The sequence below is a fragment of the Oncorhynchus nerka genome, linkage group LG15, assembly GCF_034236695.1.
Source record: "Oncorhynchus nerka isolate Pitt River linkage group LG15, Oner_Uvic_2.0, whole genome shotgun sequence".
Lineage (NCBI taxonomy): Eukaryota > Metazoa > Chordata > Actinopteri > Salmoniformes > Salmonidae > Oncorhynchus > Oncorhynchus nerka.
Genome location: NC_088410.1, coordinates 84,752,137 through 84,774,921, shown reverse-complemented (window position 1 = coordinate 84,774,921; position 22,785 = coordinate 84,752,137). Strand labels below are relative to the sequence as shown.

The window sequence follows — 22,785 nt, the reverse complement described above, 5'->3', positions numbered from 1 at the left end:
TTTATTCAAAGCTTTTTAATCAAGCTGTCCCTTTTTAAGTCAGATGGTCCAGATCCATCCTCAGACATCGCATTACATTTTTTGGATAAGGCTTTAAATACAACAGGATAACATTTTGCTATGTCACAATTGCACAAAACACAGGGACTGTCAGACTTTTTCTGCCCTTACATAGATCAGGAACACCATGATAAAAAGGCCAAATGGACAAACCTCAAAATAATTCACATTTACAATGCAAGATTTTCAATTAAAATCTGACTGGGTACAAAATGATGACTCTAGGATTCTCACACTATCCGTTGTCCCTACAGAAGAACCTGACGACTAGCTAATGATTTCCCCACTTTTATGAGTTGTTTTAAAGTGTTTCAAATTCTTCGCAGTTCATAACTATAATTATATAGCGAGATCCATTTCCAGATCTGAGACGAGGCATGGGCACGGCCCTTTGGCGGTAATGACCTCAGTCCCACATAAGCGATCTGGAACATATCTGGAAAAGCCATAGAAACACAGAAGAACCACCCCTTTCCTCAGTTATTGAATATGCATATGTAAATCTCAGCCACTCCAAATTCATCCCTATAATGTACTTCAATGTACTGCTCAGGAAGTATCACTGCGGTGTATAGTGTATAAGTCCAAACCCTATCCCCAGCTACTGAGCGGCTCTACAGCCAATCCTGCTTCCCCACTGCTTTACTGTTGCTGTAGCGCTCAGTGGCTGAGTACCGTTCCAGCATAACAGAGAGATGCAGTGCTTTTGGAAAGGCCTGGAGCAGTGACTCAGCAAGTGTGCGCCCCGTCCAGAGCACAACAGTGCATCACTGTCCAGCAAAATGCATTGCTCGGCACAGAAAGACAAAACAGACTAAAAAGCTCATGTTTAGGCTACGATTGGTTGTATGCGACCTATAGATAAGACTGAACTGTGAAGTCATGGTCATGAGCAGGGAAGAGTTACTGTTACATATATGAACAGAGTCTAAATCAGTACATACAGGCCACAAAAGAGACGTCTCCAGAGCCCTTTCATGTTCCTCCTCACTGTAGTTGACTCTTCACTCAGTGGGGTGTGGGGACAGCAGCTCCTGCCAAATGGATCCAGGGCATGTCAACCGGCATGTCCTCCCCGCCCACTGTGAGGGGCAGAGCGTGAGCAGTGGGGAGGCTGGTGGGTGGGTGGCAGTAGCAGAGGGTTTAAGGTGAGGCTGATGGGTGGCAGTAGCAGAGGAGGGTTTAAGGTGAGGCTAGTGGGTGGGTGGCAGTAGCAGAGGAGGGTTTAAGGTGAGGCTAGTGGGTGGGTGGCAGTAGCAGAGGAGGGTTTAAGGTGAGGCTGGTGGGTGGGTGGCAGTAGCAGAGGAGAGTTTAAGGTGAGGCTGGTGGGTGGGTGGGTGGCAGTAGCAGAGGAGGGTTTAAGGTGAGGCTGGTGGGTGGGTGGGTGGCAGTAGCAGAGGAGGGTTTAAGGTGAGGCTGGTGGGTGGGTGGCAGTAGCAGAGGAGGGTTTAAGGTGAGGCTGGTGGGTGGGTGGGAGTAGCAGAGGAGGGTTTAAGGTGAGGCTGGTGGGTGGGTGGCAGTAGCAGAGGAGGGTTTAAGGTGAGGCTGGTGGGTGGCAGTAGCAGAGGAGGGTTTAAGGTGAGGCTGGTGGGTGGCAGTAGCAGAGGAGGGTTTAAGGTGAGGCTGGTGGGTGGCAGTAGCAGAGGAGGGTTTAAGGTGAGGCTGGTGGGTGGCAGTAGCAGAGGAGGGTTTAAGGTGAGGCTGGTGGGTGGGTGGCAGTAGCAGAGGAGGGTTTAAGGTGAGGCTGGTGGGTGGGTGGGTGGCAGTAGCAGAGGAGGGTTTAAGGTGAGGCTGGTGGGTGGCAGTAGCAGAGGAGGGTTTAAGGTGAGGCTGGTGGGTGGGTGGCAGTAGCAGAGGAGGGTTTAAGGTGAGGCTGGTGGGTGGGTGGCAGTAGCAGAGGAGGGTTTAAGGTGAGGCTGGTGGGTGGGTGGGTGGCAGTAGCAGAGGAGGGTTTAATGTGAGGCTGGTGGGTGGGTGGCAGTAGCAGAGGAGGGTTTAAGGTGAGGCTGGTGGGTGGCAGTAGCAGAGGAGGGTTTAAGGTGAGGCTGGTGGGTGGGTGGCAGTAGCAGAGGAGGGTTTAAGGTGAGGCTGGTGGGTGGCAGTAGCAGAGGAGGGTTTAAGGTGAGGCTGGTGGGTGGCAGTAGCAGAGGAGGGTTTAAGGTGAGACTGGTGGGTGGCAGTAGCAGAGGAGGGTTTAAGGTGAGGCTGGTGGGTGGCAGTAGCAGAGGAGGGTTTAAGGTGAGGCTGGTGGGTGGCAGTAGCAGAGGAGGGTTTAAGGTGAGGCTGGTGGGTGGCAGTAGCAGAGGAGGGTTTAAGGTGAGGCTGGTGGGTGGCAGTAGCAGAGGAGGGTTTAAGGTGAGGCTGGTGGGTGGGTGGCAGTAGCAGAGGAGGGTTTAAGGTGAGGCTGGTGGGTGGGTGGCAGTAGCAGAGGAGGGTTTAATGTGAGGCTGGTGGGTGGGTGGCAGTAGCAGAGGAGGGTTTAATGTGAGGCTGGTGGGTGGGTGGCAGTAGCAGAGGAGGGTTTAAGGTGAGGCTGGTGGGTGGGTGGCAGTAGCAGAGGAGGGTTTAAGGTGAGGCTGGTGGGTGGCAGTAGCAGAGGAGGGTTTAAGGTGAGGCTGGTGGGTGGGTGGCAGTAGCAGAGGAGGGTTTAAGGTGAGGCTGGTTGGTGGGTGGCAGTAGCAGAGGAGGGTTTAAGGTGAGGCTGGTGGGTGGGTGGGTGGCAGTAGCAGAGGAGGGTTTAAGGTGAGGCTGGTGGGTGGCAGTAGCAGAGGAGGGTTTAAGGTGAGGCTGGTGGGTGGCAGTAGCAGAGGAGGGTTTAAGGTGAGGCTGGTGGGTGGGTGGCAGTAGCAGAGGAGGGTTTAAGGTGAGGCTGGTGGGTGGGTGGCAGTAGCAGAGGAGGGTTTAAGGTGAGGCTGGTTGGTGGGTGGCAGTAGCAGAGGAGGGTTTAAGGTGAGGCTGGTGGGTGGGTGGGTGGCAGTAGCAGAGGAGGGTTTAAGGTGAGGCTGGTGGGTGGCAGTAGCAGAGGAGGGTTTAAGGTGAGGCTGGTGGGTGGCAGTAGCAGAGGAGGGTTTAAGGTGAGGCTGGTGGGTGGGTGGCAGTAGCAGAGGAGGGTTTAAGGTGAGGCTGGTGGGTGGGTGGCAGTAGCAGAGGGTTTAATGTGAGGCTGGTGGGTGGGTGGCAGTAGCAGAGGAGGGTTTAATGTGAGGCTGGTGGGTGGGTGGCAGTAGCAGAGGAGGGTTTAAGGTGAGGCTGGTGGGTGGGTGGCAGTAGCAGAGGAGGGTTTAAGGTGAGGCAAGTTGGTGGGTGGCAGTAGCAGAGGAGGGTTTAAGGTGAGGCTGGTGGGTGGGTGGGTGGCAGTAGCAGAGGAGGGTTTAAGGTGAGGCTGGTGGGTGGGTGGCAGTAGCAGAGGAGGGTTTAAGGTGAGGCTGGTTGGTGGGTGGCAGTAGCAGAGGAGGGTTTAAGGTGAGGCTGGTGGGTGGGTGGGTGGCAGTAGCAGAGGAGGGTTTAAGGTGAGGCTGGTGGGTGGCAGTAGCAGAGGAGGGTTTAAGGTGAGGCTGGTGGGTGGCAGTAGCAGAGGAGGGTTTAAGGTGAGGCTGGTGGGTGGGTGGCAGTAGCAGAGGAGGGTTTAATGTGAGGCTGGTGGGTGGGTGGCAGTAGCAGAGGAGGGTTTAATGTGAGGCTGGTGGGTGGGTGGCAGTAGCAGAGGAGGGTTTAATGTGAGGCTGGTGGGTGGGTGGCAGTAGCAGAGGAGGATTTAAGGTGAGGCTGGTGGGTGGGTGGCAGTAGCAGAGGAGGGTTTAATGTGAGGCTGGTGGGTGGGTGGCTGGCAGTAGCAGAGGAGGGTTTAATGTGAGGCTGGTGGGTGGGTGGGTGGCAGTAGCAGAGGAGGGTTTAAGGTGAGGCTGGTGGGTGGGTGGGTGGCAGTAGCAGAGGAGGGTTTAAGGTGAGGCTGGTGGGTGGGTGGGTGGCAGTAGCAGAGGAGGGTTTAAGGTGAGGCTGGTGGGTGGGTGGCAGTAGCAGAGGAGGGTTTAAGGTGAGGCTGGTGGGTGGGTGGCAGTAGCAGAGGAGGGTTTAAGGTGAGGCTGGTGGGTGGCAGTAGCAGAGGAGGGTTTAAGGTGAGGCTGGTGGGTGGCAGTAGCAGAGGAGGGTTTAAGGTGAGGCTGGTGGGTGGCAGTAGCAGAGGAGGGTTTAAGGTGAGGCTGGTGGGTGGCAGTAGCAGAGGAGGGTTTAAGGTGAGGCTGGTGGGTGGCAGTAGCAGAGGAGGGTTTAAGGTGAGGCTAGTGGGTGGGTGGCAGTAGCAGAGGAGGGTTTAAGGTGAGGCTAGTGGGTGGGTGGCAGTAGCAGAGGAGGGTTTAAGGTGAGGCTGGTGGGTGGGTGGCAGTAGCAGAGGAGGGTTTAAGGTGAGGCTGGTTGGTGGGTGGCAGTAGCAGAGGAGGGTTTAAGGTGAGGCTGGTGGGTGGGTGGGTGGCAGTAGCAGAGGAGGGTTTAAGGTGAGGCTGGTGGGTGGCAGTAGCAGAGGAGGGTTTAAGGTGAGGCTGGTGGGTGGCAGTAGCAGAGGAGGGTTTAAGGTGAGGCTGGTGGGTGGGTGGCAGTAGCAGAGGAGGGTTTAAGGTGAGGCTGGTGGGTGGGTGGCAGTAGTGGTTTAATGTGAGGCTGGTGGGTGGGTGGCAGTAGCAGAGGAGGGTTTAATGTGAGGCTGGTGGGTGGGTGGCAGTAGCAGAGGAGGGTTTAAGGTGAGGCTGGTGGGTGGGTGGCAGTAGCAGAGGAGGGTTTAAGGTGAGGCAAGTTGGTGGGTGGCAGTAGCAGAGGAGGGTTTAAGGTGAGGCTGGTGGGTGGGTGGGTGGCAGTAGCAGAGGAGGGTTTAAGGTGAGGCTGGTGGGTGGGTGGCAGTAGCAGAGGAGGGTTTAAGGTGAGGCTGGTTGGTGGGTGGCAGTAGCAGAGGAGGGTTTAAGGTGAGGCTGGTGGGTGGGTGGGTGGCAGTAGCAGAGGAGGGTTTAAGGTGAGGCTGGTGGGTGGCAGTAGCAGAGGAGGGTTTAAGGTGAGGCTGGTGGGTGGCAGTAGCAGAGGAGAGTTTAAGGCGAGGCTGGTGGGTGGCAGTAGCAGAGGAGGGTTTAAGGTGAGGCTGGTGGGTGGCAGTAGCAGAGGAGGGTTTAAGGTGAGGCTGGTGGGTGGGTGGCAGTAGCAGAGGAGGGTTTAATGTGAGGCTGGTGGGTGGGTGGCAGTAGCAGAGGAGGGTTTAATGTGAGGCTGGTGGGTGGGTGGCAGTAGCAGAGGAGGGTTTAATGTGAGGCTGGTGGGTGGGTGGCAGTAGCAGAGGAGGATTTAAGGTGAGGCTGGTGGGTGGGTGGCAGTAGCAGAGGAGGGTTTAATGTGAGGCTGGTGGGTGGGTGGCTGGCAGTAGCAGAGGAGGGTTTAATGTGAGGCTGGTGGGTGGGTGGGTGGCAGTAGCAGAGGAGGGTTTAAGGTGAGGCTGGTGGGTGGGTGGGTGGCAGTAGCAGAGGAGGGTTTAAGGTGAGGCTGGTGGGTGGGTGGGTGGCAGTAGCAGAGGAGGGTTTAAGGTGAGGCTGGTGGGTGGGTGGCAGTAGCAGAGGAGGGTTTAAGGTGAGGCTGGTGGGTGGGTGGCAGTAGCAGAGGAGGGTTTAAGGTGAGGCTGGTGGGTGGCAGTAGCAGAGGAGGGTTTAAGGTGAGGCTGGTGGGTGGCAGTAGCAGAGGAGGGTTTAAGGTGAGGCTGGTGGGTGGCAGTAGCAGAGGAGGGTTTAAGGTGAGGCTGGTGGGTGGCAGTAGCAGAGGAGGGTTTAAGGTGAGGCTGGTGGGTGGGTGGCAGTAGCAGAGGAGGGTTTAAGGTGAGGCTGGTGGGTGGGTGGCAGTAGCAGAGGAGGGTTTAAGGTGAGGCTGGTGGGTGGGTGGCAGTAGCAGAGGAGGGTTTAAGGTGAGGCTGGTGGGTGGGTGGCAGTAGCAGAGGAGGGTTTAATGTGAGGCTGGTGGGTGGGTGGCAGTAGCAGAGGAGGGTTTAAAGTGAGGCTGGTGGGTGGCAGTAGCAGAGGAGGGTTTAAGGTGAGGCTGGTGGGTGGGTGGCAGTAGCAGAGGAGGGTTTAAGGTGAGGCTGGTGGGTGGCAGTAGCAGAGGAGGGTTTAAGGTGAGGCTGGTGGGTGGCAGTAGCAGAGGAGGGTTTAAGGTGAGGCTGGTGGGTGGCAGTAGCAGAGGAGGGTTTAAGGTGAGGCTGGTGGGTGGCAGTAGCAGAGGAGGGTTTAAGGTGAGGCTGGTGGGTGGCAGTAGCAGAGGAGGGTTTAAGGTGAGGCTGGTGGGTGGCAGTAGCAGAGGAGGGTTTAAGGTGAGGCTGGTGGGTGGGTGACAGTAGCAGAGGAGGGTTTAAGGTGAGGCTGGTGGGTGGGTGGCAGTAGCAGAGGAGGGTTTAATGTGAGGCTGGTGGGTGGGTGGCAGTAGCAGAGGAGGGTTTAATGTGAGGCTGGTGGGTGGGTGGCAGTAGCAGAGGAGGGTTTAAGGTGAGGCTGGTGGGTGGCAGTAGCAGAGGAGGGTTTAAGGTGAGGCTGGTGGGTGGGTGACAGTAGCAGAGGAGGGTTTAAGGTGAGGCTGGTGGGTGGGTGGCAGTAGCAGAGGAGGGTTTAATGTGAGGCTGGTGGGTGGGTGGCAGTAGCAGAGGAGGGTTTAATGTGAGGCTGGTGGGTGGGTGGCAGTAGCAGAGGAGGGTTTAAGGTGAGGCTGGTGGGTGGGTGGCAGTAGCAGAGGAGGGTTTAAGGTGAGGCTGGTTGGTGGGTGGCAGTAGCAGAGGAGGGTTTAAGGTGAGGCTGGTGGGTGGGTGGGTGGCAGTAGCAGAGGAGGGTTTAAGGTGAGGCTGGTGGGTGGGTGGCAGTAGCAGAGGAGGGTTTAAGGTGAGGCTGGTTGGTGGGTGGCAGTAGCAGAGGAGGGTTTAATGTGAGGCTGGTGGGTGGGTGGCAGTAGCAGAGGAGGGTTTAAGGTGAGGCTGGTGGGTGGGTGGCAGTAGCAGAGGAGGGTTTAAGGTGAGGCTGGTTGGTGGGTGGCAGTAGCAGAGGAGGGTTTAAGGTGAGGCTGGTGGGTGGGTGGGTGGCAGTAGCAGAGGAGGGTTTAAGGTGAGGCTGGTGGGTGGGTGGCAGTAGCAGAGGAGGGTTTAAGGTGAGGCTGGTTGGTGGGTGGCAGTAGCAGAGGAGGGTTTAAGGTGAGGCTGGTGGGTGGGTGGGTGGCAGTAGCAGAGGAGGGTTTAAGGTGAGGCTGGTGGGTGGCAGTAGCAGAGGAGGGTTTAAGGTGAGGCTGGTGGGTGGCAGTAGCAGAGGAGGGTTTAAGGTGAGGCTGGTGGGTGGCAGTAGCAGAGGAGGGTTTAAGGTGAGGCTGGTGGGTGGGTTGCCAGGCAGGAGCTTCCTAACACGGGAAACCGGCTCACAGCAGGATCAAACCGGCTGCCGAATGAATCCCTACCGCCACCAGGCCACCACACATCCACTTCTGCTGCATCTACAAATTACAGCAATCTGGGGAAAGACGGAGTCGCTAAAGATATTCCCACATGCACCTCAAAAAACAAGGCTCTCACTTGCACTGCACTCCCTTTGATACAGCATGATAAGACGGGGTTCTAAAATGTCAGATTTTTGGGATAAGGAAAAATAAGCTTTAGTGTTAGGCTACTGCCTAAATGTGTATCTGAGCTGTTGAATTATTCAATATCAGCAAAGCTTTTAAAATGGAAATGCTTGCTTAACAGCGTAATGATGATACAGGCTGGATGAGCAGATGGAGGCATCACAGTTTAGCATTGAAGCAATTTGACACTTTCCCATTCCACGCCCTGAAACCCAAGCTTGTGGGAGATTGCAGGGGCAGAGGAAAGTGCAAATACTCTTACCTGGCTGATCACATTTAAATAAGCAACGGAAGGAGCTGCCTGGGATTTCTGTGCTGTAGTCAGTCACTACAGTAGTGAGCAACAACATTCTCTCCAAAGTAAATAATGTCCTGGAGGAACGTCAGCTCTCCAAATCACCTCTTAAAAAATATAGAGACGTCTCCAGGCTGCCAATATTAAGCCCGCACCATCCAATAGGAAGACCAACCTTTGATCTGTTTAGGGCGCTGTGTATTTGCATTTTATAATGAGATCAGAGGCGAGCTCTGTCCAGGGCCACTGCAGAAGGCAACACCACACCCCAGCTCTAGTCTACAGACTGGCCGACATAGCCTCAGACACTGGAGGAGACATGTCTCTATTAACATGTCACAGTAGCTGTGGCTGCAGTAGGGGAGATAGTGTTTGTTGGGCAATCAGCGGCCACATGCATTATTTTTTCAGCTTCAGGTGTGGGGAAAAAAAAGGGGGGGAATCATGCCAGTAGTAACAATCTCCTCCTCAACAGTTTAAGTTCAAAAGCAAATATCTCAGGAATTTTTTAACTGGTTGAGAATTGCTCTACATTTTCTTTGGCATCCCTCACCTGCGAGAGACGCAGTAGGGAATCTTCTGCAGGGAAAGAGTTTCTGCCTGCTCTGGACGACATTCGGTGTGGGGAGCAATATTTGAGATGGGAGTGGGTGGCAACACAGTCAGAAGCTGTTGGATTAGGTGTGTGTGTGTATATTGTGGAAAGTCTCCATCTATACTGTTGCCAAGGGGACTCCTTTGGAGAGAACTGAGAGCACTAACACATAAGCCTGTGTCGGTCATGAAATTTTGGATGACTAATTGGCCAGCCAAATGACTGCAGTCCCCATAATTTTTATATATACAAAAATATACTGTACATTTTTTTGCACAATTAGACTGCATGTACTGCAATAATACAACAGTATGTATATGGAGATCAGGGGCATTCAAGTCAATGATGGCATAATGGGTGGAGTGCCGGCCATTGTGAGGAGCAAAGCAGAAGTAAATACAGGAAGTAAAAGCAGGTAGTGTATCCATCAACGTGGTGTGATTTGTTGATTAAACGCGACTGACATTGCAAAAAAATACATTCCATTGCATGCGCCACATCAGTTAACATAATTTCAATTAACATTTTACATTACAATGGAAGTTGCATCACAATACCAGACAGCCATTGGGAGTGTACCCATGAGTTTACCAGTCAAATTGCCAGGGTTAGAGGTTCCAAACCATTCTCCCGGTGTGCGGCGGGAGAGGGGTTTGAAAATGCTATGTCGGGAACGCAGGCAAATTGGTGCTGTGACGTCGTCGTGGCAACAGCAAAACATAATCTAGCGAAGTCTAGTGACAAATCAAGGGGCCAATAGGGATGGGAAAAAAAATCTAAAATAATTGATAGTCGGATATAATTTACTATGTATTGTGTTGTTTGGACAAAATCGGCCTCACAACCATAGACCATGAGTAACCAGGCCATGGCTTTCACAACCATAGACCATGAGTAACCAGGCCATGGCTTTCACAACCATAGACCATGAGTAACCAGGCCATGGCTTTCACAACCATAGACCATGAGTAACCAGGCCATGGCTTTCACAACCATAGACCATGAGTAACCAGGCCATGGCTTTCACAACCATAGACCATGAGTAACCAGGCCATGGCTTTCACAACCATAGACCATGAGTAACCAGGCCATGGCTTTCACAACCATAGACCATGAGTAACCAGGCCATGGCTTTCACAACCATAGACCATGAGTAACCAGGCCATGGCTTTCACAACCATAGACCATGAGTAACCAGGCCATGGCTTTCACAACCATAGACCATGAGTAACCAGGCCATGGCTTTCACAACCATAGACCATGAGTAACCAGGCCATGGCTTTCACAACCATAGACCATGAGTAACCAGGCCATGGCTTTCACAACCATAGACCATGAGTAACCAGGCCATGGCTTTCACAACCATAGACCATGAGTAACCAGGCCATGGCTTTCACAACCATAGACCATGAGTAACCAGGCCATGGCTTTCACAACCATAGACCATGAGTAACCAGGCCATGGCTTTAGACCATGAGTAACCAGGCCACCACCATAGACCATGAGTAACCAGGCCATGGCTTTCACAACCATAGACCATGAGTAACCAGGCCATGGCTTTCACAACCATAGACCATGAGTAACCAGGCCATGGCTTTCAGACCATGGCTTTTGTGTCGAAAAACTAATTTTGACTGGCTGGGCCTGGTTCCCAAGTGGGTTTATATGAATTGACTGATTTCCTTAAACTGTAACTCAGTAAAGTCTTAGAAATTGTTGCATGTTGAGCTTATAGTTTTGTTCTGTATAAATAATTACATACACACCACCAGTCAAAAGTTTTAGAACACCTACTCATTCAAGGGTTTTTCTTTATTTTTACTATTTTCTACATTGCAAAACTATGACATAGCACATATGGAATCATGTAGTAACCAAAAATGTGTTAAAGAAAAAAATATTCATTTTATATTCTTCAAAGTAGCCACCCTTTGCCTTCACAGCTTCGCACACTCGCCATTCTCTCAACCAGCTTCATGAGGTAGTCACCTGGAATGCATTTCAATTAACAGGTGTGCCATGTTACAAGATAATTTGTGAATTTTTTTCTCCTTAATGCATTTGAGTCAATTAGTTGTGTTGTGACAAGGTATGGGTGGATACAGAAGATGGTATTTTACCAAATAGGGTCCATATTATGGCAAGAACAGCTCAAATAAGCAAAGAGAAACGACAGTCCATCATTACTTAAAGACATCAAGGTCAGTTTATACGGAAAATTACAAAAACTTTGAAAGTTTTTTCTAGTGCAGTCGCAAAAACCATCAAGTGCTATGATGAAACTGGCCCTCATGAGGACCGCCACAGGAATGGAAGACCCAGATTCACCTCTGCTGCAGAGAATACGTTCATTTGAGTTACCAGCCTCAGAAATCGCAGCCCAAATAAATGCTTCAGAGTTCAAGTAACAGACACATCAACTGTTCAGAGGGACTGCGTGAATCAGGCCTTCATGGTCGAATTGCTACAAAAAAAACACTACTAAAGGACACCAATAATAAGAAGAGACTTGCTTGTGCCAAGAAACACGAGCAATGGACATTAGACCGGTTTAAATCTGTCCAAATTGGTTCCAACCGCCGTGTCTTTGTGAGAGGCGGTGTGGGTGAACTGATTTCCGCATGTGTATTTCCCACCATAAAGCATGAAAGAGGAGGTGTGATGGTGTGGGGTTGCTTTGCTGGTGACACTGGCACACTTAACCAAGGCATGGGGCACACTTAAGGCACACTTAACCAGCATGGCTAGCACAGCATTCTGCAGCGATACACCATCCATCTGATTTGCGCTTAGTGGGACTATTATTTGTTTTTCAACACGACAATGACCCAATACACCTCCAGGCTCTGTAAGTTTTATTTTACCAAGAATCAGATGACCTGGCATCTACAATCACCCAACCTCAAGCCAATTGAGATGGTTTGGGATGAGTCGAACCACAGAGTGAAGGAAAAGCAGCCAACAAGAGCTCAGCATATGTGGGAACTCCTTCAAGATTGTTGGAAATGCATTCCAGGTGAAGCTGGTTGAGAGAATGCCAAGCCTGTGCAAAGCTGTCATCAATGCAAAGGGTGGCAATTTGAAGAAACTCGAATACACTTTTTTGGTTACTACATGATTCCATGTGTGTTATTTCATAGTTTTGATGTCTTCACTATTTTTATACAATGAAGAAAATAGTAGAAATAAAATACAACTCTTGAATAAGTAGGTGTTCTAAAACTTTTCACCAGTAGTGTGTATAATTTTGTTGGAATGTTATGGCTGTTTTTTTAATGAATGTCTTCATCTCTAGCCATTGGTTACACAGTTCTAGGTAACTGTGCCAGCCCAACTAACACAATCCTGTTTCCCGGAGTTGGAGTGGAACAAAGAGGAGTTTGCAGTGTCATCTTGTGGGCGTGGCTCCGCTGGACACACGTTTTCAGAGGACGTGATCAGATTAGATGGCCGGTTCTTAGCGGGATTATAAACCTGTTTTGTAAACATGGATTTCAAATCTCTGCAGATAATAAGCGCTTTTGTATTGACTGGGTGTGATCCCGGTAATTCTCTAGTATCTAGACATTTAATACCTGTACACTGAGGTTTATGCGTGTTGCACCACTAAGGATCCCACACTAATGCCTTTCAGCGGTAGCCTATAAGGCCAACAGTTCCCAAACTACGGGTCGCGACCTCATGTGGCGTCGTCTGATATGAAATGGGGTAGCGGGAGAATTTCCAAAATCCAGGGGGAAAAAAATAATCTTTGCATCTCAAAATCATTGTAATGTGGTTTACCTTAAAAATAGAAATGATCACAGGAAAAGGGCACACTTGAGCGTTGCACTTGAATCATTCCCACGGTGAAAGGCTAGGCCTGCTACGCTATGAAACCACACTATTGCAGAGACGTTGATATTACTGGACGCAATTGATACGGTGAAAACAATGTGTGGGGAGGCAGAGGCACAGAAACTCACATCAATACCTTTGTCAGAAAACACTGTTAAACAAACAATGTATGCTATCAAGAGGAAACTGACTGAACGACTCAAACTTCAAAAAGGACATTAGCTGTGAGGGCCGAGATGCCCATGCATTGATTTTTGTTCGCTATACTTGCGAGGGATGCTACATATTGTTCAGTCTCACAATTCCCAAGCAAGAAACAGCACAGGGGATGTTCATTATGCTGCGTGACTATATTGACGAAAAACAGATTCCATGGGATCGAATGGTGGGTTATTTTGAACATGGCGGGAGAGGGCAGGCCTCTGCCTGCTAGTTCTGAATGTGTCTGCCTCTGCCATATGGACACATTGTACGATACACCGAGAGCAACTAGCGGCAAAAGAGCTGAGCACAGAACTCAGAGATATACTGCAGCAGGTAACTTCAATTGTAAACTACATCAAATCACATCCATTTGCCTGTTGCAAAACTATGTGGAGATATGGGATTTGAGCATGACAATGTTCTTTTTCACACCAAGGCTTGGTGGTTATCGAGGGGGAGCGCTGGAAAGATTTTTCGCATTGAGAGAGGAACTGTTGTCATTCACAATGGATGTAAAAAAATATATATATATATATATATTTATAAAAAATATTTGGTTGACCTTGTGTAATGAAAAGGTGTCCACTTGCCTATGTAACAGAAAGATTTGGGAAATTGAATACAAGAATGCAGAGGAAATATAAAAAAACATTCTACAGATGAGTGACCAAATCAGTGTATTCAGAGGAAAGAATTATAATTGGAGAGAGTTTCTCAAAAGTGAACCATTTCCGTTCCCTTGGCGGTGCATGTTTCTAACAGAAAACAACATCAGTAAGTGTCCCGGATGCTATGAGACCAGGCTGGTGTCCCACACGAGTAATGACTGCTCACCTCCAACGCTTGTAAGAGGACTTTAGGACCTACTTCCCAATCCGTTTGACTGTGATCCTGGCTCAATTGACATGCAGGTAAAGTGAAATTGAACAGCTGATCGAGCTGTCATGTGACCAAATCCTGCAGACAACACATTCACAGGTCACTACGGAGGAGTTTTGGTTCCTGCAGTCTCCCTCTGAGCATTAATGCTGCGTTCAAGACAACTGGCAACACGGGGGAAAAAAGGGCTCAGACTGAAAAAAATAGTTTAACGGTCATCCAACTCAGAATTCCAACTCGGGAACCTTTCAAGAGGTACGAATTTCCGACATGAAGATTACTGACAATTTGAGTTCCCAGTTGTACTGAAAGCTCCATAAAGCTCATGGTACCCTGAGCCAGGTTAGATCTGTGTAAAGCTGGATTCAGTGCTCTCCTCTGTATTAAAGCCAAATATCGATCCAGGTTGGAGAAGCTCTGACGCGACATGCATCAAGCACACCCATCTCATTAGTGGTGGTGAAATAACATCCATTATGTCAGACTCATTTGCAATTGACTTCCATCGCCCCACATTAAAAGTATGTGATAGTGAGTTGAGAAGACAATCAGAAAGTGTTAAAATGTTTTTCAATTGACTGCTACAGCCCCAAATAAAAAAGTCAACATTCATGTTAATTACATTTTTTCCCCCACATAGTTGGGCTGGTGAGAATTTTCAGATATTAAAATTGGGTTGTGTTCCAAAAAGAGTGTGTGAACCCCTGCAATAGGCTGTGTGCTCGGAGAAAGCAAGTCCCGGCAGGGACAAAGTTAGACACCCAGGCAGGACATGATCACTTTAAATTCATTAGTGGACGCTCAGGAAGGAGCCAGACAGTGTCAAACTCATAAGCTTAGAAACTGACCCACAGCCTAACGTCTTGATAGCATTAAAAAGTCTCAAGAGGCGAGAGCATCTGATAGGAGACACCTCCTAACCTGGGAGAGACCGGATCGCTCTTATTCGCCATTTAATCTGGAGAAAGTCATTAGGGCCAGCTCCACATATCCAATATTGAAATGACGTGGACTCGAATGGATGGGATTGAGCAGCAAGATTGAATTGAAGTGAATGGAGGATAGGACTCCACACAGAGAGGGGTCCATTTTAGAATACAAGAAGCTCTATAAAATGTACATACATGATTCTATCATGTAACCTGCTCGGTGATATTGGTACAAATAGATACGATGGGATGAGGGGGAAACTACAGAAAGGATGATGCATCCTTAGGCAAGTGTTCTTGTAAGAGGCATACTGGGTCAACAATACATATAATACAGGAAGAGCCGTGCGTTTCTAGCTGGTCCCCTAACAACACCTTTAACTTTTGCGCCTGCCCTACAGCACAGGCCCATATCGAAAGAGACCACACCATGACTCTTCTGCATCACTTCAGAGTTAAAAACATTGTCAAAAAGGTGCGTAGAGAGTGTGTAAGATTGCCTCTGTCTAAATGCCTGCTCGTGGTCGCTGTGTGCATATTCACTCCTTCAAACGCAGCATTCAGATTTTTTTTGACCTTGATGAATGATCTGTTCTTATTGACAGCACTTATTGATATTTCTTAAAAGCGTAGGCTAATGGAGTTCTATTGAGATGATTAAATGAGTTGTCGGCGCCAGGATGAGCCCGGTCTCATCTCGGCGGCACCGCCTGCATTATCATACAGAGCAGACGTGTGCGTGCTCTGGCTCCTAAATTCCTGCAGCGCGCCGACATCACTGGGGGAATAGCGGAGCGATGACTGCATCCGACCTACATTCACCTCACCCAGACATGCTCACAACAACCCTCACACACACCCACTAAAAAGGAACTAGAACACACGCTATAGGTGCATTCATATCCTAGTAGATACAACGTAGGAGGATAGGATGACTACTGCTGCAGATTGCATCCCCAGGACTAGCAACCTGCTAACTGAACTACATGCTTTTGCTCTTAGAAAATGGAAATAAATGAACAGGGAGTAAAACATGTATAGTGCCATTACATTTTTAACATCACAAACCTGAAGATTGTCAACCTGAATACAAGTCAACATCATAAAGTACAGATGTTAAAATATGTTCAAAAGGTCATTATCCACTAAAGTTTAGTATCCTTAGCAAGATATCGCATATCTACAGAGTTGACATGACGCCAACTCAACCCAATTTTATAATGTTGTTGGATACGTTCTTCCCCTTCCATAGATTCACACGCACTTGCTCTCACACTCAGGAAATGGGCTACATACATTGTGCCTGGCTGCAATAAAGCAGAGCCTCACATTCTAGTCCATATAAATGTCACTGACTGGAAAAAACAATATCAATTTCTATCTGGGCTCTGTAAAAGGCAATCAGCATAGCTTCATCTCTGTATATCACGTGCTCTTTGAGATGACACAGCACTGGCTCTCTCTCCTACATAATGGCTTTCTCCTATCAAGGCAACTGCAATGAATAATACCACCCATGAATGGGCTATTTAGTCTGTGTTTGCTCAGATAGGGCCATCTCTCGCTCTGAATATTCATCCAGAATTGTACACTTCACACAGTTCTCAGGGCTGCTCCTATTATTTCACTCAAAGATGTAAGGCACTTAGTGGATATAGAGTGGGTAGTCTCACTTTGAGCTTTAGTGAAATAACAGTGTGGGTGATTATTATGAATGACAGTTAGCTTTATGTCTAACTCCATGTCTACAAACCATCTCATACACTCTGTCATGACATCAGCTCAGAATGACATCCATTCTACTCCAGCTCCTTTCTGTCCATAATCTTACCTTCCAGCCGCTGCCTGCCTCCCGGTAGTAGGGGAAGTTGTCACAGATCCACTGGTAGATCTCACTCAGGGTCATCTTCTTCTTAGGCGAGCTGTTGATGGCGAAGGTGATGAGGCTGGCGTAGCTGTAGGGCGGCTTGCCGTCTTTGTGCTGCTGGACCTCCTCCTGGTCCAGAGTGGTGTTGGGGTCCAGCATTGCACTCTTCTTGCCCATGCCCGGCCCCCCATGGTGCCCCTGGGCATCAGCCTTCTGGATGGCTGCCCGCATGGTCAGCTGAGGCAGCCAATCCATGGAGGTCAGACTACTCTCCAGCTCCGACGTCATAGTGACGACAGGCTGGGCTGCGGTGAGTCTGCGTGGTAGAAGGGGGTTGATGGGTAAAATGCAAGCCAGGTGAGTTGAGTGGAGGCTGAGGACAGGGCTCCCCCAGCTCAGGGCTTCAGCGATCTAGCTGTCTCTGAGTGAAACCTAGAAGATGAGGAAGAAGCAGAGTTTTTAGTCCAGCAACACACATTTGGAAATTACACTAACAATGAGGTTGGTTGAGCATAACTAATTACATAAACATGTCTGGCAGCTAGCTAAGCATTCAGTATCAAATTAGTTCCATATTTCCTGTAGTGAAACTGTACACTGCAGACTGGTTTTTGGTACTTTCAAAATACCAGGGCTCCCTTAACATGTGGATGCTTCCCATTTTTCACGTGAATATAGAAGGGTTGGGAAATGCCAGGGACCTGGCAATAAAATAATGACACTAAGTGCCGATACAATATTTACATTGCCATTTTAGTCATTTAGCAGACGCTCTTACGGGAGCAATTAGGATTAAGTGCCTTGCTCAACAGCGCAGACCTATTTTTCACTTAGTTGGCACAGGGATTCGAACCAGCAACCTTTCGGTTATTGTCCCAACGCTCTTAAACACTAGGCTACCTGCGGTTAAGAGAGATTCTCACGATTCTATATATGTATCTCGATTCGATAGTTCTATTTTATTGTGATTTGATGTTCCACACATACTGCTCACCATATGTCTGCAGCAGAGGGAGAGCATGACAAAACGAGTTTATCAATAAGTGCTGAAGACATGTTGGCTCACTATTAGGAAAGAAATGGAGAACAAGCTTTGGGGTGAAAAACACAGAACTTCTGGAGCAAGTACAGCCCACTAGTGCTAACTAAATGCTAACTAAATGCTAACTAAAGTAGAAGGAAAACATGCACGTACGTGTGAATATATTAATAGTTGTATTTTTTTACAGTCAAATATTGATACATCCCAATATTATTTTTGGACAATATTGTAACTGTACTGATTTTTTCCTCCATCACTAGCATATAGGCAGTGTTGTTGACTCAGTCTGGCCCCAAGTCTGTGCCATGTCTTCAGTTACACTCCTGAGCTATGGTAGTGCAGTTTGTTTCTTTGACCACATAGAGAAACTAATCTGAATCGTGTTCATAACACCAGGCAGGGCCGTCTAGCAACTACTCATAACCCCTGATCCCAGGCCAGCACACAGGTACTCTAACCCCAAATATCCCACCACCCCTGCAAGTTAGCTGATTCACACTCCCTCTCCCTGCCCACTCTGCTCTGCTGCCCATGCTAGATGGGGAATTGTTTTCACAACTGCCAGCGAAATGGTGGAATGGCTCATGAGGAATTGCGATCCTCGTGAGGTTAGTAAACTCCCCTCCCCTTTCTCTCCCACAGACGGAGCCAAGCAGCCCTGTGCAGTTGTGCCAACCACAGTCCTCAGCTCAGTCCTCTGCACCCACAAACAGCTTCTCTCTGCGATCTTGGCCCTGCTTCTATTTTAAACCAGAGAGAGGCCTAAATGTACAGGCATAGATAGGTGAACGCATGCCGCCATGCAAAACAAGCCCCCTGTTTAGAGTGACACCGCACTATGACGGAGAGAAAGTCCTGCAGGAGAAAGAGAGCGGAATCTCCACTCTGTATGTGTCCTCATAAGCCCGCCTTGCTGTATTAAATACTTCACAGGCCGCTGAGGGTTTGAGGGGCAGTAGGAATGCCCTTGACAGAGACTAGGTTAGTGTGCAGCTGCAGCTCACCGACTGAAACCTCAGTCTAGTGGTAACAGACCCCGATCTGAAAGGAGATGCAGCAGCACTTCTAGCTCACTGCTGCTTTATTACATGACACTACCAAACACCACAGTGGCTCTGGAGCTAATTGAAATAAAAGGTGAGTCAGGATCTGCTAATGAGAGTGCTTCATCATGATAAAATGATGGCAGAGCGGCACGGTTGGCACCCAACCCTCTCCTAGAGCAAATAAATACCGTATTCTTATTAAGTACCATTGAACACAGGAATCTCAGATTGTTATTCAAATTATTGCATTTCAACACAAGCCACATCACTCGGTGTCTAAACCTCAACCTAACTAACCCGGCATGGTCTCTGTGTGTGTCTAAACCTAACCCTGCATGGTCTGTCATGTGTCTGTGTGCGTGTCGCTCTCTGGAGCCAGTCCTAACCTGTGTCTCTCTCTGGAGTCAGTCCTAACCTGTGTGTCACTCTCTGGAGTCAGTCCTAACCTGTGTCTCTCTCTGGAGTCAGTCCTAACCTGTGTGTCACTCTCTGGAGCCGGTCCTAACCTGTGTGTCACTCTCTGGAGCCGGTCCTAACCTGTGTGTCTCTCTGGAGCCGGTCCTAACCTGTGTGTCTCTCTGGAGCCAGTCCTAACCTGTGTGTCTCTCTGGAGCCAGTCCTAACCTGTGTGTGTCTCTCTGGAGCCAGTCCTAACCTGTGTGTCACTCTCTGGAGCCAGTCCTAACCTGTGTGTCACTCTCTGGAGCCAGTCCTAACCTGTGTGTCGCTCTCTGGAGCCAGTCCTAACCTGTGTGTCGCTCTCTGGAGCCAGTCCTAACCTGTGTGTCGCTCTCTGGAGCCAGTCCTAACCTGTGTGTCGCTCTCTGGAGCCAGTCCTAACCTGTGTGTCGCTCTCTGGAGCCAGTCCTAACCTGTGTGTCGCTCTCTGGAGCCAGTCCTAACCTGTGTGTCGCTCTCTGGAGCCAGTCCTAACCTGTGTGTCGCTCTCTGGAGCCAGTCCTAACCTGTGTGTCGCTCTCTGGATCCAGTCCTAACCTGTGTGTCTCTCTCTGGATCCAGTCCTAACCTGTGTGTCTCTCTCTGGAGCCAGTCCTAACCTGTGTGTCTCTCTCTGGATCCAGTCCTAACCTGTGTGTCTCTCTCTGGATCCAGTCCTAACCTGTGTGTCTCTCTCTGGATCCAGTCCTAACCTGTGTGTCTCTCTGGATCCAGTGATAACCTGTGTGTCTCTCTCTGGAGCCAGTCCTAACCTGTGTGTCACTCTCTGGATCCGGTCCTAACCTGTGTGTCTCTCTCTGGATCCGGTCCTAACCTGTGTGTCTCTCTCTGGATCCGGTCCTAACCTGTGTGTCTCTCTCTGGATCCGGTCCTAACCTGTGTGTCTCTCTCTGGATCCGGTCCTAACCTGTGTGTCTCTCTCTGGATCCGGTCCTAACCTGTGTGTCTCTCTCTGGATCCGGTCCTAACCTGTGTGTCTCTCTCTGGATCCGGTCCTAACCTGTGTGTCTCTCTCTGGATCCGGTCCTAACCTGTGTGTCTCTCTCTGGATCCGGTCCTAACCTGTGTCTCTCTCTGGAGTCAGTCCTAACCTGTGTGTCACTCTCTGGAGTCAGTCCTAACCTGTGTCTCTCTCTGGAGCCAGTCCTAACCTGTGTCTCTCTCTGGAGTCAGTCCTAACCTGTGTGTCACTCTCTGGAGTCAGTCCTAACCTGTGTCTCTCTCTGGAGTCAGTCCTAACCTGTGTGTCACTCTCTGGAGCCGGTCCTAACCTGTGTGTCACTCTCTGGAGCCGGTCCTAACCTGTGTGTCTCTCTGGAGCCGGTCCTAACCTGTGTGTCTCTCTGGAGCCGGTCCTAACCTGTGTGTCTCTCTGGAGCCAGTCCTAACCTGTGTGTGTCTCTCTGGAGCCAGTCCTAACCTGTGTGTCACTCTCTGGAGCCAGTCCTAACCTGTGTGTCACTCTCTGGAGCCAGTCCTAACCTGTGTGTCGCTCTCTGGAGCCAGTCCTAACCTGTGTGTCGCTCTCTGGAGCCAGTCCTAACCTGTGTGTCGCTCTCTGGAGCCAGTCCTAACCTGTGTGTCGCTCTCTGGAGCCAGTCCTAACCTGTGTGTCGCTCTCTGGAGCCAGTCCTAACCTGTGTGTCGCTCTCTGGAGCCAGTCCTAACCTGTGTGTCGCTCTCTGGAGCCAGTCCTAACCTGTGTGTCGCTCTCTGGAGCCAGTCCTAACCTGTGTGTCGCTCTCTGGATCCAGTCCTAACCTGTGTGTCTCTCTCTGGATCCAGTCCTAACCTGTGTGTCTCTCTCTGGAGCCAGTCCCAACCTGTGTGTCTCTCTCTGGATCCAGTCCTAACCTGTGTGTCTCTCTCTGGATCCAGTCCTAACCTGTGTGTCTCTCTCTGGATCCAGTCCTAACCTGTGTGTCTCTCTCTGGATCCAGTCCTAACCTGTGTGTCTCTCTGGATCCAGTGATAACCTGTGTGTCTCTCTCTGGAGCCAGTCCTAACCTGTGTGTCACTCTCTGGATCCGGTCCTAACCTGTGTGTCTCTCTCTGGATCCGGTCCTAACCTGTGTGTCTCTCTCTGGATCCGGTCCTAACCTGTGTGTCTCTCTCTGGATCCGGTCCTAACCTGTGTGTCTCTCTCTGGATCCGGTCCTAACCTGTGTGTCTCTCTCTGGATCCGGTCCTAACCTGTGTGTCTCTCTCTGGATCCGGTCCTAACCTGTGTGTCTCTCTCTGGATCCGGTCCTAACCTGTGTGTCTCTCTCTGGATCCGGTCCTAACCTGTGTCTCTCTCTGGAGTCAGTCCTAACCTGTGTGTCACTCTCTGGAGTCAGTCCTAACCTGTGTCTCTCTCTGGAGTCAGTCCTAACCTGTGTGTCACTCTCTGGAGCCGGTCCTAACCTGTGTGTCACTCTCTGGAGCCGGTCCTAACCTGTGTGTCACTCTCTGGAGCCGGTCCTAACCTGTGTGTCACTCTCTGGAGCCGGTCCTAACCTGTGTGTCACTCTCTGGAGCCGGTCCTAACCTGTGTGTCTCTCTGGAGCCGGTCCTAACCTGTGTGTCTCTCTGGAGCCGGTCCTAACCTGTGTGTCTCTCTGGAGCCGGTCCTAACCTGTGTGTGTCTCTCTGGAGCCGGTCCTAACCTGTGTGTCGCTCTCTGGAGCCGGTCCTAACCTGTGTGTCGCTCTCTGGAGCCAGTCCTAACCTGTGTGTCGCTCTCTGGAGCCAGTCCTAACCTGTGTGTCGCTCTCTGGAGCCAGTCCTAACCTGTGTGTCGCTCTCTGGAGCCAGTCCTAACCTGTGTGTCGCTCTCTGGAGCCAGTCCTAACCTGTGTGTCGCTCTCTGGAGCCAGTCCTAACCTGTGTGTCGCTCTCTGGAGCCAGTCCTAACCTGTGTGTCGCTCTCTGGAGCCAGTCCTAACCTGTGTGTCGCTCTCTGGAGCCAGTCCTAACCTGTGTGTCGCTCTCTGGAGCCAGTCCTAACCTGTGTGTCGCTCTCTGGAGCCAGTCCTAACCTGTGTGTCGCTCTCTGGAGCCAGTCCTAACCTGTGTGTCGCTCTCTGGAGCCAGTCCTAACCTGTGTGTCGCTCTCTGGAGCCAGTCCTAACCTGTGTGTCGCTCTCTGGAGCCAGTCCTAACCTGTGTGTCTCTCTCTGGAGCCAGTCCTAACCTGTGTGTCTCTCTCTGGATCCAGTCCTAACCTGTGTGTCTCTCTCTGGAGCCAGTCCTAACCTGTGTGTCTCTCTCTGGAGCCAGTCCTAACCTGTGTGTCTCTCTCTGGATCCAGTCCTAACCTGTGTGTCTCTCTCTGGATCCAGTCCTAACCTGTGTGTCTCTCTGGATCCAGTGATAACCTGTGTGTCTCTCTCTGGAGCCAGTCCTAACCTGTGTGTCACTCTCTGGAGCCAGTCCTAACCTGTGTGTCTCTCTCTGGAGCCAGTCCTAACCTGTGTGTCTCTCTCTGGATCCAGTCCTAACCTGTGTGTCTCTCTCTGGATCCGGTCCTAACCTGTGTGTCTCTCTGGATCCAGTCCTAACCTGTGTGTCTCTCTCTGGAGCCAGTCCTAACCTGTGTGTCTCTCTTTGAAGCCAGTCCTAACCTGTGTGTCTCTCTCTGGATCCAGTCCTAACCTGTGTGTCTCTCTGGATCCAGTCCTAACCTGTGTGTCTCTCTCTGGAGCCAGTCCTAACCTGTGTGTCTCTCTCTGGAGCCAGTCCTAACCTGTGTGTCTCTCTCTGGAGCCAGTCCTAACCTGTGTCTCTCTCTGGATCCAGTCCTAACCTGTGTGTCTCTCTCTGGAGCCAGTCCTAACCTGTGTGTCTCTCTCTGGATCCAGTCCTAACCTGTGTGTCTCTCTCTGGATCCAGTCCTAACCTGTGTGTCTCTCTCTGGATCCAGTCCTAACCTGTGTGTCTCTCTCTGGATCCAGTCCTAACCTGTGTGTCTCTC

The 22,785-nt window shown here is 50.3% G+C and overlaps 1 protein-coding gene across 3 annotated transcripts in view; it reads right to left on the bottom strand.

Annotated features, from left to right (window-relative positions):
• Positions 1 to 22,785, bottom strand: part of LOC115117564 (forkhead box protein J3-like) — a 197,720-nt gene that overhangs the window by 69,285 nt on the left and 105,650 nt on the right. For all 3 annotated transcript variants that reach the window (XM_065001977.1, XM_065001979.1, XM_065001978.1), the window contains exon 2: positions 16,248 to 16,715. In XM_065001977.1, the coding sequence (XP_064858049.1) occupies positions 16,248 to 16,571 (324 nt within the window). In that variant the 5' untranslated portion in view covers positions 16,572 to 16,715. The remainder of the gene's footprint in view (positions 1 to 16,247; positions 16,716 to 22,785) is intronic.